This window comes from Chanos chanos, chromosome 4 (assembly GCF_902362185.1).
Source record: "Chanos chanos chromosome 4, fChaCha1.1, whole genome shotgun sequence".
Lineage (NCBI taxonomy): Eukaryota > Metazoa > Chordata > Actinopteri > Gonorynchiformes > Chanidae > Chanos > Chanos chanos.
In genome coordinates this window covers 39,972,379-39,987,715 of record NC_044498.1, presented here as the reverse complement: position 1 = coordinate 39,987,715, position 15,337 = coordinate 39,972,379, and the positions used below count along the sequence as shown (strand labels likewise).

The following is a 15,337-nucleotide window of genomic DNA, read 5'->3' as shown; positions in this document are numbered from 1 at the left end:
TTTTCAGAGGAGAGTATAGAGTATCTCATCACAAGGTCCACTCTCTGAAGTACAGGTTTTGAAAAACCATCCACTGCTCACTGAAATGATGGTGGTTTTTTTTTTTTTCTTTTGTTTGTCTGTGACTGATTTCAGAAATTATCACAGAGGGATGAGCCATCCTCAAGAAGCTGAAGTCAGACCAGATGTCGAGTTAACTACCCGACCCATAAGATGAGCACGGGCGTAGAGCAGGAACAGAGTCTGTTACTTCATCTCAAATCTTCACCTTAAATTTGGACTGTTCACTCATCCTTGTTTTCCCATCTTGAGCCGGCCAGCCCTTTTCTTAGCCCTCACCTATTAGAATGGGCGGCAGAATTGAGAAGATTACACGCTGACATGCACATTGATGTCAGTTCCTTTTTATTTGACATTGAAAGCTATTAAAGACTGTCGCCCAGTGGACCAACCTAGAAAAAAAAAAAAAAAAAAAACCTTAATAAGTTTAAATGGCCTACACCAGTGGGTTTCAATCTGTGGTTTAGCCTTTGATTATCCCAGCTGATTGAGCTAATTGAGGGCTTGATGATTAGTTGATCAGTGAAGTCAGGTGTGGTAGTGCAGGACTCAAATACAGATGTAGGGCAGGGGAGCCTTGAGGAATGGATTGAAAACCAGTGGCCTGCACCACGACAAAGTTGGTTATATTTATCCAGGTGCTGGCTCAAATTCAGTCATTGCTTTAGGCTTTAGGTTTTGTTTTGTAAGATTTTCACAAATTGATGTTCTCAGCTCAGTTGATCCCGAGTATTTAAAATATGACAGCAGTAGTGTTGCAATGCAGTATTATAAGAGAATGATTTTGTTATGCACAGATTTTGTCTGTCTCCCACCTCAAAATACATATGAATGAAGCTCAAAGCTTCTCATTTTTCAACAGGAGTGTTTATCACAGTGATCTGCTCTGTCTTATTGGGAGTATAGATGTTTATGACAGTGATCTGCTCTGTCTTATTGGGAGTATAGGTGTTTATGATAGTGATCTGCTCTGTCTTATTGGGAGTATAGGTGTTTATTACAGTGATCTGCTCTGTCTTATTGGGAGTATAGGTGTTTATGACAGCGATCTGCTCTGTCTTATTGGGAGTACAGGTGTTTATGACAGTGATCTGCTCTGTCTTATTGGGAGTAGAGGTGTTTATCACAGTGATCTGCTCTGTCTTATTGGGAGTATAGGTGTTTATTACAGTGATCTACTCTGTCTTATTGGGAGTATAGGTGTTTATTACCGTGATCTACTCTGTCTTATTGGGAGTATAGGTGTTTATCACAGTGATCTGCTCTGTCTTATTGGGAGTATAGATGTTTATGACAGTGATCTGCTCTGTCTTATTGGGAGTATAGGTGTTTATGATAGTGATCTGCTCTGTCTTATTGGGAGTATAGGTGTTTATTACAGTGATCTGCTCTGTCTTATTGGGAGTATAGGTGTTTATGACAGTGATCTGCTCTGTATTATTGGGAATAGAAGTGTTTAATCGCAGTGATCTGTCCAATGTCATTTGCAGTAGAGGTGTTTTATCAGTGATATTTGTTTTTGGGAACAGAAGTGTTTATTACAGTGATCTGTCCTGTGTTATTTGGAATAGAAGTGTTTTATCACTGTGATCTGCCCCATGTCATTTGGAGTAGAGGTGTTTTATCAGTGATCTGTTCTGTGTTTTTGGGAAAAGAGGTGTTTATCACATTGATCTGTCCTGTATTATTGGGAATAGAAGTGTTTAATCGCCGTGATCTGTCCTATGTTATTGGGAGTAGAAGTGTTTTGTCATGGTGATCTGTCTAAATGTTTATGAAATGTTTATGACAGTAATCTGTCCTGTGTTATTTGGATTAGAAGTGTTCATCCCAGAGATTTGTCCTGTGTTACTGGGAATACAAGTGTTTTATCACAGAGGTCTGTTCTATAGTTTTGGAACAGAAGCGTTCATCACAGAGATCTGTCCTGTGTTATTTGGAATAGAATTGTTTTATCACAGTGTCTAATGTTTGTCCCATATGTATTAGGTTTTTGAAAGTGCTAGCAGAGAATGACAATGGAACATTTTTTAAAATAATTCAAACCACGTAAACATCACATATTTTTTCTGTGTAACTGCCAGTGTGGATTTTAACATTTGTCACAGTGCTCAGACTGAAAAGACTGTTTATGCGAATGTAAATGTTTTGTTCTTTTGCTTTCAAAAAAAAAAAAAAAGAAGTTTCTACTGCCATCTAGTGGCCCATTTATAACATTACACTCTTGAGTCATTTTCATGCCCTAACTCACACCCACCTCTTTTCAAATAAGTAATTGTGTACCTGAATCCCTGAGTTGAAAAATACAGTACATCACTTAATTGTGGATGGAAAATTAGTTGAAATGGTTGTTTTTGCCCAAAGAATGGAGTTTACCTTGCGCTAAGTATCTCATACGCGGCCAGACCATACTGTCAGTGGAAAGCCAGAAAATCCATAGAGCTTCACTTTCTATTCTTCCACTCCCTTTGTAGTGAACACAATAGTTACATCCTGCCTTGTTGCTTCCGTCTGTTTTAACCGAGGCCTTTTTGTTAATTGGGAGGCGTAGCGGAAGAATTTGTGGTTTGTTGTAGACAGAGATAGAGACGCTCAGTAATGATTACAAATCACACTGCAGTGTATTTACAACTTTACAATCTAAATGCAGATTAAAAATGATTCACTAATGAGCCCCAAAAACCAATTAGGAAAATGCCTCACGTCTCAAATTCAAAGAGTCATAAAATTGTGGCAGTTTGGTGTGAATATGAACACGTTGCCATGGCAGAGGAGCATGATGTAAAATACACAGCGGTGTTAGACAGAACGAGAGACGGGTGGAATCTTCATGACCCTGTGTGAATGAACGTGCGAGACTTTAAAAGATGATAGGACAAGTCAGAAGATGAGTTTTGAGGTCCAGCATCACCACAGTGTGGGAAAATCTAACCGTTTCTCTCTCTCTTTTTTTTTTTCTTCTATTGTCTAGATGTTTCTAATAACTGCAGATTTATGTTAATAGGTTAAACAGCCAGTGTTCGCATATGTAATTTTTTGTACACCAGTCATACACATACTCTCTTTCTGTCTCTCTCTCTCAGACACACGCACAAACACACACACACATGTTGCCTTAAATTAGCTTCCACTGACCTCACTTTACTCATGGGACCATTGATTTGGCCTTATAGGAGCCACGGTCAGGTTATCTGCTCTTCAAAAGACGACTAAGCAACATTGTACTTTCATGCTTCCTTCAAGCACAGTGACTCTGTGTAATCATAGGAAGAGGTACAGCTTGGATGGTTGTGTCCCCCTTGGGTCGTATCAGGTCAGAGTGCTATTGTTCAACAATAAAATGATCATAATATGTGATTTTAAACACAACAGAATATGTATATCCAAATTTATTCTGCCTCAAACCACGTAGTATTTTTATGAACTGAACTCACTCACTCACTCACTTTCAAAGCTGCTCATCCTAATTAGGGTCACGGGGGGTGCTTGAGCCTGTCCTGGCGTTCATTGGGCAAAAGGTTGAGAAACACCCTGGACAAGTTGCCAGTCCATCTCATCCATGATTTACAAAGATTAAAGCATCACAAATATCACAAACTGTACTATGAGAAATCTGCTACTGGCTATACTACCATTTGTTCTCTCACTGGTTTTCCCATTAAATAAAATTAGCTGTAATTCAGCTGTGGTCTGTATCGTGTGCTGCTTTAAGCGCTAAACAGCCCATTTTGTGTTGGAGCAGTGTGTCCATGATGTTAAACCACACGCTTTGACCTTCGTGACACAAAACACAGTTATTCCGGAGAACATGGGTGGAGGACTGCCACATTACAGGAGCACGACCCCCCCCCCCCCCCCCCCCCCCCCCAACCTGGCCTCTTCTTTATTCTCTCCATTGTTTCTAGGAACTTAATGAGGTGTAATCAGGCAGGATAAATACAGAAAACATGTCAAGCTCTTGATGAAGCCCTCTCCTCCTACCCTTACTCATCTTCCCTTCCCTCCTCAGCAATTACAGCTCCTTATTTATCCACCACACTCATGATAGCAATTAAAACAACCAACGTAAACACGGGTTTCCGTTTTACAGCCCGATATTTACCCTGCTGACCTGCAGTGTCATAATTGGGGCCTGGCATTAATGCTGTTGCATTGAGGTTTGCGGTTGAGGATTGTGCCTAGTGGTAAATAGGTATTATCAGTTTGAGAAAGAAAGTTACCCAAGCCTCGTTTTCAATCTGTTAATTAAGTCTGCCTGGAACAGATGTAGATAAAGCCTTCCTGCAGCACTTCTAATAAAACTGGCATTTTCTCCTGTCTGAGATCAAACTGTTGGTTCTTTTAATTACGATCGGGTCCAATATGGTGCAGTCAAAGTATAAGATTAAGTGTATTGGGTTTGCCTCTGAATTTACCATAGAGAGCTATAATTAGATTCTCTAAAATAATTTGTGGTATAAACCACTGCATTTGATTATGCTCCCTGTGTGCTGAGATTAAATTAACGGCCCTTGATTTTTTCTTTCTTTTTTTTTTTTTTTCGCTCGCTTGCTTTTATTGAAGTATCTTAAAATAGGCCTTTTATTTCCTTCTGCCCAAAGGCTTGGTTTATGCAGTGTTTGTATGCTCTACACTGTTTCAATACAGTAAATGGATGAAGATGTTTTGACAGAGTTTAAATCTATTCTGGTTTGTTCATTAAAGTATTTCAATTCCTATCCAAATTTTCACATTTGATAGGATAATACAATACCCCAAGGACAAACTTTGTCAAACACATTCAATAGAAATATACAGCTCAGTATATTTAGGTATTTATTGTGAGATACAAAAATAACAAAACAATTTACACATTTTAGAGTAACATGAGAAAAGAGCTTGTTTGGATTATTATCCACAGATTAGACAGGCGTGTGAATAGGGACCAGTCATGCCGCTTTCCCTCAGTTCCTGGAGAAAGGTCTCTATGACCTGAGTCTCCAGCTGAATGTCACTCTTGGTCCTCAGACAGTCCTGATCTTTTGGGAAATACGCAGAGGCTGCTCCAGAGATCTGAACATTGGACTCTGTGAACAGAGTACATAGAAACAGGTTGTTACTGTTAGAAATGTTTTGGCTAATATTTTGGTCAGATACATAAAGCAATGAGAAAGAGACTTGTATGAGATTATTGACTTATTTGATGTATATCTTAGATATTTATTCTGGCAGGTCATGGTAGGATATGCACTAATTTATGAGAATAACAGATCAGAACACTGTCATGTACTAAGCATTACACTCATCACACAGCAGTGAACCACTAAACACCAATGGAAAAGTAACAATATAAAGTAAGACTAGCACACTCTTATATGATATTATACTGTGTGCTTTGTATTACTCTCTCCTAAGATCTGTTTTTGTTTGTAGAGAGGTTGAGATACAGATGGATAGAGGCATATTGGATACTCACTGTTACAGACTGCCAGTTTGTTTCCTCCTACATAATGTGTTGTCCATTTGTGTTTGTTGGCTCTGCTGCACTCCTCATAGATTCGAGATCGCCTCAGGAAAGAGAAATCGTATCCCTGTGGAGAACCATACGGTTATAAGATAAAATCTGGCCACTGGGTCTTTCATCCACACATTCATTCTGTCCACAACGCCCCCCCCCCCCCACCCGCCCCCACACACACACAGACACCTTTTTTTTTTTTTAATCTGAATTTAATCAGTATAACCAGGAGTAGGTTGCCCTTGAGTTTTCATTAGTTTCCATTCTCCTCTGTAAATGTGACAGACATTTAAACTCTGCATCTGCACCATTTCACAATAAGAGCATTTTCCTCATCCACACTCTAGAGGGCAGTGGCACATCACTCACTTATGCATGTTACATTCCACTTTTTTTTTTCTGGAAATTTCTGTCCTTCGTCGATCTTTAAAATCCTACTCTCTGTCTGTGGAGGTTGTGTATCGTTAAGCAAGCCCGGTGCGGTTTGAACAGTCTCACGGGGGTCGGTGCAAGGAGGAGTCAGCGTTTGGAATTTACTAGGACAATGTTTGAGGCTGAAACCCTGTGTGAGAAAAATGATTGACACGTACCTCATTGCACATGGGTTTGCAGTAGCGCTTCTCCTCTGTGGAGACACACACCAGTCCGCCTTTGCTTTGCGCCACAGGAGCAGGGCATTCTGCTGGCGGTGCATCCTTACACACTGCAGGATAGGAGATGGAAAAAAAAAAATCCACTCATTACTGACAAGTTCAATGCCATCACTCCTACTAGCTGACCGTGTGTTAGTGGGGAGCTGGTGTCTCAGGGAGCCCTCATGCCTGTGTTGCCCTCTGACTAACCCTTCTGCTTATTCCACTAATGCCAGACCAGTGGGAGTTTCATTATCGTCCACCAGGCAACCTGTGCACTCTCTCACACCTCAGTGGATTCGACTGTCCGGATGCATTTGATCCGGCCACTTTCATGTCATAGCCTTAGCGTATGACCGCTATCAGACCTGTCAAACTTGACATCTATTACTTATCTCACCTCAGATCCTGGTAGTCCACTGACCTGTATGCCTACTCACCTGTCTTATCCATCTCACTGCTGTTGCACACTCATGTTTATGTGTGACTCAGGCGCTACGCGTCAAAACAGTCTGTAAATACTAGTGCCCTTCTTTCTCTCCTATTTTTAAAAATAAAGATAGAGAGGGGAGAGAGGTGGACTTTGGGGATCTGTAACCTGTTTTTTGCTGTTTCTGTAAAATGTCAGTCAGTCTTCGCAGAGAATCCAGTATGGATGCTGTCTGATTATCTGCCCACTGCCCAGCCAGTACCTCCAAGCATTCTTCTGCGCCCTGTCTCAAAAGAAAAAAAAAAATCAAACATTGACTCAACTAGCATTTTTCATTCACATAATAAAAAGGTATGTCCTTGAAACTAAACTGAAAACAAGTGGAAGTCATTTTAAGAACCAATAAATGCAGTCATTTTTATGTGTATTGCACCTTTAGCTTAGCAGAGAGTTGTTCGAAAGACCAGCCCGCAGAAGAACAGGTATCATTTGTTGATCCTTGGATCTCAGAGGTGAAGAATACTTCAAAACACAAACATGACAGGATATTAACACAGAATGTGTGTGTGTGTGTGTGTGTGTGTGTGTGTGTGTGTGTGTGTGTGTTTTGTTTTGTTTTGGTTTGGTTTTAGGTTTTAATGCTGATATACAGACCTCTCCTTACATATGACAAAAATAGTTTTGTCTGTCTTTCCCACAAGCAAGTATCAAGATAAATGACTTTAAGAGTTCTTACCAAAGGCCACACACAGCCATATCACAGCTGTGCTAATCGTCCCAGCCATCATGGCGTGATTATGAGAGTGGACAGCGATATATGTCTCCTTTGTGCTACAGTGTAGGATTTGTGTGTGTCATATCTCTTTTTACGGGAAACTTGGGTTGCATCACCATGCCACACAGGAACATTTAGCCAATGACTGTGAGGCTGAGGTCTTAGACAAACATTTACAGAGGAGTGCTGAGATTGTGCAATTTGTTTTCAGTCATTTGGAGAAATCCCAGGTACTCTGTTCACCCATAGAACTGACTGTTAATGTCTTGTTCTCTCTTTTTATTACTAATTTCTTTGTTCTTTATTGCTTCTTCTTTATTTCAAAGTCAAATTGTGTGTGTGTGTGTGTGTGTGTGTGTGTGTGTGAACATCAACATGGGGTTGCTTTTGTATTTATGCAAACCCAAATCACTTCCCTATGAGTTTGTCCTCGCAGAGGGATTCAACTTGGTAAGCATACTTTCCAAATCGGCCAATTCTCCAAGATAAATTTATCTTTAAATTTAAACTGTCGGCATTGTTTACTTTCAGAGAAGTTTATCTGAGTGACTCTTTACACAACTACATAACATGAATTTACAAAAATTGCAATATGAACATTATACAAAATTAATCCCATATGCTCTGTGGTACTCTCAGAATATCAGATTTTAGTTGTAGTTATTTAGTAGCACTTTAACAACTGGCTTAAATTATTTAGCTAATTCAAAAATTGTATGGTAATTGGCCACCATAAAGTCTGGTAGATGCTTTAAGCTTATGGCATTATACACTGGAACCTGTGGATTTAAAATTTGTGATTAGAACACTTTAAAGGACAATAATAAAAGCATGTTCTATTAAACTGACATCCAAAACATACTTTCCTTTGTTTCCATATACAGTCTTTTCCAAGTCTGTTTTAGGCATCAAAAACCATTTTGTTACTTATCCCTGAGTAAATATTGCTGATAGTAAAATTGTTGCCAGAGAATGAAGTTTAATCAATGATTTTTCAGCTTTCTTGGAGCCAAGTTGTTACTTCACTTGTCTTTTGTATAACAAGGCAATTTTCCCTATGTAATTTTCAACATGCAGCTCAAATTTGTTCCAGTTACCTTGATTTGATATTAATGGGTTAAAAAAAATCTCCTGTGTAACATATTTTTAGGATTTGTGTGTTCTAGCTTTGCTTTTAGCCGAAGTTTGTATTGCTTCACTGTACAATCTGAGAATATTTGTGGTGTTGACCAATGTTAGGAAATGTCCACTTCTAGATTGACTCAGCCTAGGATGATGTCATAGCATACTGACAAACATTGTTTAATACGATGCACAGAGACACCTGCCTGTGGCACCAGGACACAGCCCCAGGATACAGTCCTCCTGGCAGGATGTATCACAAGGATTCTCCAAGCAGCCGCTTTCAGGCAGGGTTTACATACATTTCAGATCAGGTTCTTGAATTTAGATTAAAAAACTCAGTGTGTTCTCAAACCTGTTAAATGGTACATGCATACACAACATACAGCAGGTTCCCAGTATGACTGAGCTGTGTTTCTTAAACTAACAAGGGATATTTGTGTGTGTGTGTGTGTGTGTGTGAGAGAGAGAGAGAGAGAGAGAGAGAGAGAGAGAGAGAGAGAGCTGAATTCTTAGGTAAACAGTTAAAGGGGAGGGCTGAAATTTTGCAATTTGTTTTCAGTCGTTTGGAGAAATCTAAGGTTCTCTGAGCCCTAGAACTAGGTAGTAGTATCTCATTACCTCTTTCATTATGATTGCATCTTATTTCTTTTTCAAAGTCAAATTTTGCATCCCCCCCCCCCCCCCCCCCTTAGTTTCTTAAGTTATGTAAATTCAACTCATTTCCCAGTAGCTTTGTCCTAGATTAAAGATTCAACTTTGGAGGTGTAGTTTGTAAATCATCCAGTCCCCCAAGATCCATTTAATTTTTTTTTTTTATCATTTGTTTTCCATATGCTAGACTTATTTTTATTCTCAGATTAGATTTTTGAATGGATGGTGGACACTCTGTTTTCTTAGTGGGGTCTTCAGAAATGGAAACATTTCCACAGCTGCTGTCCACAGTAATAATGGATGGCAGTAATTATTGGGGTTCACTCGTGCTTTATGGTCGTGTGTCCGTCGAACCCCAGAGTTTGCCAGACCTTAGTGAGCTAAGCACTAAGCACTTCACCAGCATGCCACAGTGCTCGTTAACACAAGAGGCTGACGTGAGAAGGTTTTCGTGTTGGATGACACAGGTCATGTTAGACACGTTACCCTGACTGATTCATCTGTGGCACAGCCACTGTGAATTCTTATCTCCATCCAGAGATGGTTTTGCGGATGCGGTAATAACCTCATTCACATGTGACTTTTGAATATTCACCCCTGCCCAGGGAGACTGTATCTGCGGTCAGATGTGATCAGAAACACATTTTAATAGCAGGAATGAATGGAGCCTCAGAGAATTAGAAGTTAAACTTAGAAATTAATTACGGCACCAGAATTGGATTACATTATGGGAGCAAGCCTAGAAGAATGTCAGAGGTGGAGGAATAATTTGCTGAGCTACATAGATTTTTTTTTCTTCTTTTTCAGCTCAGAACTTAGTGTGTCTGTCACCAGCTACCAGCTACTTGGGTCTCTTTGGGTAACACCCTGGCCTCTCTCTCTCTCTCTCTCTCTCTCTGTGTCTCTCTCTCACTATTGGTCTTTGTCTCTGAGTGTGTTCTCTTGGTTCTCTTGGGTAATACTGAGCTAGCTCTCTCCATCTCTCTCTCTCTCTCTTTCTCTCTCTGTCTGTCTGTTTGTCTGTCAGTCAGTTAGACAGAGAAGCTCTCAGGTCTCTCACTGCTGCCCCAAGGACACACTGGCTGACTCAGGTTCTGACTTGCCCCTTGTGTCTGCTATCGACAACTCCTACTTAAATGACAACTGTTAAAAAAGAGAAGTCATAAATCAACTAGTTTATATTTTGGTGAAGCTTTAAAATGTGACTGAAAAAAAATGAGGATTTAACAAAATGTGCCCATAAGGTTCTTCTCATCATAGTGGTTGGACGTGCCAGTTATATTTAATTAGGCCCTGTGTTTTTTTACAGGGGTAAACACATTTTTTGGACATCTGTCTATCAACCCTGCTGCACCTGCCTAGTGGAACAGAGAGCTCCTCCTCCGTGAAAGCCATAGAGAATGTTTCAGCTACAAAAATAATCATTTATCTAAATAATTCATTGGAGATCACATCCATTATGCAAGGATAAAAGGCAGAGAAGGGATAAATAATTTAGATTTATGAAACGGAATTTGAGCTTATTAAGGGGGGGGGGGGGTGTTTGTTTGGGAGAAAGAGGAGAAATTATTCAAATGGATGGAAACTAAAAAAAAAAAAAAAAGGCAGTCTGTATGAAAAGCTTCAATTAAAACAAACAGGAAAGGATTTTTAATCATAAAATGTAGGCTAATTATTTTTTGTTCCATTTGTACAGTCATCAGCTTTTTTTAGGGACCTGTCAGACTATGGAATTAGCTGAGGTTTGACAGCTGTCAGAGGCTAATTATTTGAATCTTGATTAATTATTGCTTTATAAATTAGGAAATACTTCATCAGGTTTATTGTATCAACAGAGTTGATGCTACGTATTTTGGAAAAAAAAAAAAGAAAAAAGATCTATATGATACATACTTGCTTGTGTATGCTTGCGTGCTTGTGTATTTTGCGAGTGATCTAACCACGGTCTCTGTAAATGCCTTTACAAGATGTCCAAATGCATATGACAGTCAGGAGTGAGACAGGAACACACAGAGTATACATTATAGCCTTTTACATAATCTTGCATTTATGGTGAACAAATTTGCACACATGAAAACATGGAGCACTAGCTTTAAGCCAAACTGTCCATCTTCTTTGAAAAAATCTCAACCTGCTTCAAAATTAGTGTATTCAATTACTGGGATGAGAGAACCCGCAGTGCCTTTGTCAGAGAATTCGCTGGGGTGTATTCCAATCCTAGAGCTAATGCATATTCAAAGTGCTGCTACCTAAACGTTATTTGGATTCTGCCTTGGAGGATAGCTCACTCAAATGAAAGAAACTAACAAATAAAATGGTAATAATTGCTTCCCTCTTTAATTGGCTATTTGTTTAATTCATAGATTAATTAATGTGACACATTCAGATCAGAAAGACTACACTTCTGCCTGGTCCCAGTTGGTATGTTAGCCTTCACAGTCTATTGTGTCTTTGTGGGAGGGTGGTGATGTTATAAAAGCTCTCTTAATGTGTCTTAAAGAGTTGTCAATGCTTGTGCTGTGGATGCAAAAGAGTGGCTGTCTGTGAAGTGTTGGCCATGAGGAGTAGAGGGGAAAACGCTCGACCTTGTTGTTCTGGAACAGTTTTTTTTGGAGTGTTTTTTTTTCCTCTTTTTTTTTTTCCTTTCTTTTTTTCTTCAAAAGAGGCTGCAAGAGGGTTTTGCATTATTAAATAGCCAAAGGTTCACAGTAAGTCAGCCTTAGTGATTCCCTTTTGAAACATCCAGACCAATAAGGCCGACACACACACACACACACACACACACCCCACACACGCAGAGCAATTTGGTGCAAATCAGCCAGTCATATTCACGTCTCTTACATTAGGAAAAAGCATTCCATTACCTCTCAAATATTATTCTCATTAATCACTGCAGAATTATGGTGACCCTGTTACATCTCATTAGCATGCTACAAATCAAGGTTTTAATTCCTAGACTCCAAAAAAGGAAAAGATAAAATTAAGCTGTTAAATCTCAGGGAAAAAAAAAGTGCTTGACCAATAAATGAATTCAAACGACTGATAAAATATTTAAGTACTTGTGCCCTCCATTTCCATTTGTATTTGCTTTGATCAAATATGTTTTACTCTCCAAAGAGTTTTATCCATCAAGGGAAATGACATAAATTATTGTCTCGTTTTCAGTCAAAAATAGTGTTGAAGTGAAACTACTGGACCAGGATGAGGTAATAGACTGAACAGATGTTGTATTTGAAGACAAATCAAATTGTCAGTGTTTAATTCACTGCAATTTCGTAATATATAAACACTTTTTTTATGCATATGTAATTCATTCTCCGGTGAGTGTGATGTTCATGAAAACTTATGGGAGAAATCTTAAATTGCCCCTTTTTGAACAGTATAGATGTTAATGGGATGAAGAATAATTCTGAAATGACCTCCAGGAAACCCCTGTATGATTCCAGAAAACTTCACAGTGGGAAATCAAGTCTTGCAAATTTGCTGTGTGGGAGTGTGAGACTTTTGGAGTCGATATGTTTGGGTGAGATTTGTGAAGTAGATGTGTTCTAGTCTGTCTTGCGTTACATGATCGCTCTGGTGGAGAGAGTAAAAAGGAATTGATTTGGGCAACCGTTGTCTGAGACACTACAGCATGCTTAGAGAATGACTATGTATAACTCAATTCTGTGACCACTGCCAGCCTAAGGCCCTGTCTGCAGTTATCTGTACAACTGGCTAATATAACAGATAGAGTGTTTTAGTGGCAGACCTAAAATGTTTTGAAATGACTACTTTAATAGACTCTCTCACACCCTACTTTATGTTTTCAGGATTTTTCTCAAAGACAAACAGAACACACATGACAAGCAAATTGACCGTCCTAGCCTGCTAATGTTTTATTTCACCATTTAAGTGAAATGCTCCAGTTTCACACTGCAACAGATCTCATTCAGTCATGTGATGTGTATAGTGGATGCTTTAAGGCACTCAGTGCAGACTGCAGACTGTAGTAATTTGAATAAACCAACAAGTAAGCACTCACAGCACACACACACACACACACACATGTGCATGTGTGCACACACACACGCAAACACACACATGAACTTCTGGCCCTTTACTGTAGGGTGGTCAAGTACAAAGCCAGTAATAATGAAACAAATCCTCATAAACACACACACACACACACACACACACACGCACACTCACATGTATGCACTCAGGCACTCCATTTTGCTCCCTAATGGGTCTATGAGTTATAGGTTTAATTCCATTCTTTACACTGCCGTAAATGAAGCCATTTGAATAAGGCACAAGCACTCATAAAAATGCCAGGCAATAGAGCAGCAATCCAGTTAAGGTCTGTGGCCTATTAGATTCTGTCTCCTCTTTACAGGGGAAGATGGAGACTCCAGTGTGATCCAAACTGACAGAAAAAACATTACAAAGACGGCACCCTGTGTTTTTCTTCTCCTTTCAAATAAACTTGCAAGACAGATCTCTTTTTCTTTTGCTTCCTCTCCCTTCTTCCTCTCTTTAAATAGAGCAGTGGGTCCGTTTCTGTGCCTTTGAAATGTAGTTCCTGCTAGCGGTCGTTAGAGATTATTTAGGAAGGTTTGGCACATCCTTCTCTCAGTTTGGAGGACGACCATGACACATAAGCAGACGTATTGATGAAGTAAACAATTGTGAAAACAGTTTTGCATTTTTCAGTTTCATATGCATATGCGCCGTGATTAGCATACCGTTTCCTTCTTTTAGCTCTAGCATTCTCACAAAAAGACGTTGTGTCCTGTAAAAGAGGTAGCCGAGTGGAAGAGAGATGAGGTTTTTTTTTTTCTTACGTCGTCATGGATATAATACATATTTCATGATTGACTGATTTATTGCAGCAAATTCTCACAATACTTAAAACCTCTTTCTTTTTCCATATGTCAGTTCAGCTAGAACCAATAACACATCTATCACTGTCATCCGTGTGTGTGTGTGTGTGTGTGTGTGTGTGTGTGTGTGTGTGTGTGTGTGTTCATTTGTATTTGGTCTGCGTAGTCTGCATGAGAGTGTGTTTGTGGTACTTCATGATCTGTCTGTTAATAAGCTCTGTGTTTCCATTTGTCTCGGTGTAAAGAGAATCAGTCCCTAACAGAGTCCCAATCAGACCCATGGAAGTTTGAGTGAGTCGTCATTATGTGACAGAGACTGTCTGCTAATCAGTCAGCTATTGACCCACTTTGTTTCCGATGAATCGTGTTAATTTAGTGCCCTCATCCGACTGGCCACTTGCTGATGGTCAGAGAGCTTCAATTTTCACTCCTGCTGAGGCTGAATAGATTATTAAGTGAATAAATGTCACTGGCTAAGACTCACTGTTCACACAGCAGAATCACCCAAATACCACTGAACTAGCCTTAAAATGAGGGCGACTGTGCTTACAAATATTTTAGTTAAATACGTTTTTTTTTTTTTTTATTCCTACCAAAACATCATCATCTTTTTTTTTTTTAATCAAAATTAAATCAAGTGGACATGAACTTTTTCATTAAAAAATTAAAAGAACATGTTGTGCTTTGCACTCAGTGCATTAATAGATATATATTTTTTCCTCCTCGCTTGGTTTGATTGCATTTTATTTTTCTCTTCACTGAGTTCAGGGCGCAGTGAATCTATGACTTTTGCTGGTTGATAGTGACAACATAAATACAGAACTGATAAATGAAAAAGATTGGGAAGACATATTGATCATATAAGACTTTGATGAAAGAGATTGCGACTAGAACAGATGAGCAAATGTGAGTTCATTATGGATTTACCTCAGAGGCAGAGTAAAACACACAGGATTAAGGGACAGGGGAAATGGATTGCAAACGGGGGGAAAAAAAGTAAAAATGAAAGAGGAATGGAACGTGTAAGGAAAAGGAAAAGAAGATCTATACAAACACAAGTCTGAAGAAATAATCAATGCTATTGAATCCCCTGTTTCTGTTTCCTCTCTGTTGTTTTGTGTGAGCGTGGAGAGAGAGGGGGATAGGGACCAACTGCAAACAAAAAAAAATGAAAGAGAGAGAAGAAAAAGCAATAGGGATACAAAGGGGGATAGGCATAGAGATAGTTAAAACAGAAATGATTGAAAAAAAAAAAACACAGCACTATAGACATAACATACAGAGAGAGGGAGAGAGAGAGAG

The 15,337-nt window shown here is 39.2% G+C and overlaps 1 protein-coding gene across 1 annotated transcript; it reads right to left on the bottom strand.

Annotated features, from left to right (window-relative positions):
- Positions 1-4,858: 4,858 nt before the first annotated feature.
- si:ch1073-126c3.2 (uncharacterized) lies at positions 4,859-7,451 on the bottom strand. Its single transcript, XM_030771019.1, has 6 exons — positions 7,356-7,451; positions 7,053-7,141; positions 6,788-6,902; positions 6,148-6,260; positions 5,516-5,630; positions 4,859-5,126 (listed from the first exon to the last, which is right to left on the bottom strand). The coding sequence occupies exons 1-6, from the start codon at positions 7,405-7,407 to the stop codon at positions 4,951-4,953; spliced, it is 660 nt and encodes a 219-aa protein (XP_030626879.1). The 5' UTR covers positions 7,408-7,451; the 3' UTR covers positions 4,859-4,950.
- Positions 7,452-15,337: the final 7,886 nt, after the last annotated feature.

Coding starts and splice junctions, on each gene's coding strand:
- si:ch1073-126c3.2 (XM_030771019.1), bottom strand. CDS start 7,407: ATGATGGCTGGGACGATTAGCACAGCTGTGATATGGCTGTGTGTGGCC. Junction 5,631..6,147: donor GCAAACCCATGTGCAATGAG/GTACGTGTCAAT, acceptor GGTTCTCCACAG/GGATACGATTTCTCTTTCCT. Junction 5,127..5,515: donor CAAACTGGCAGTCTGTAACA/GTGAGTATCCAA, acceptor CTCTGTTCACAG/AGTCCAATGTTCAGATCTCT.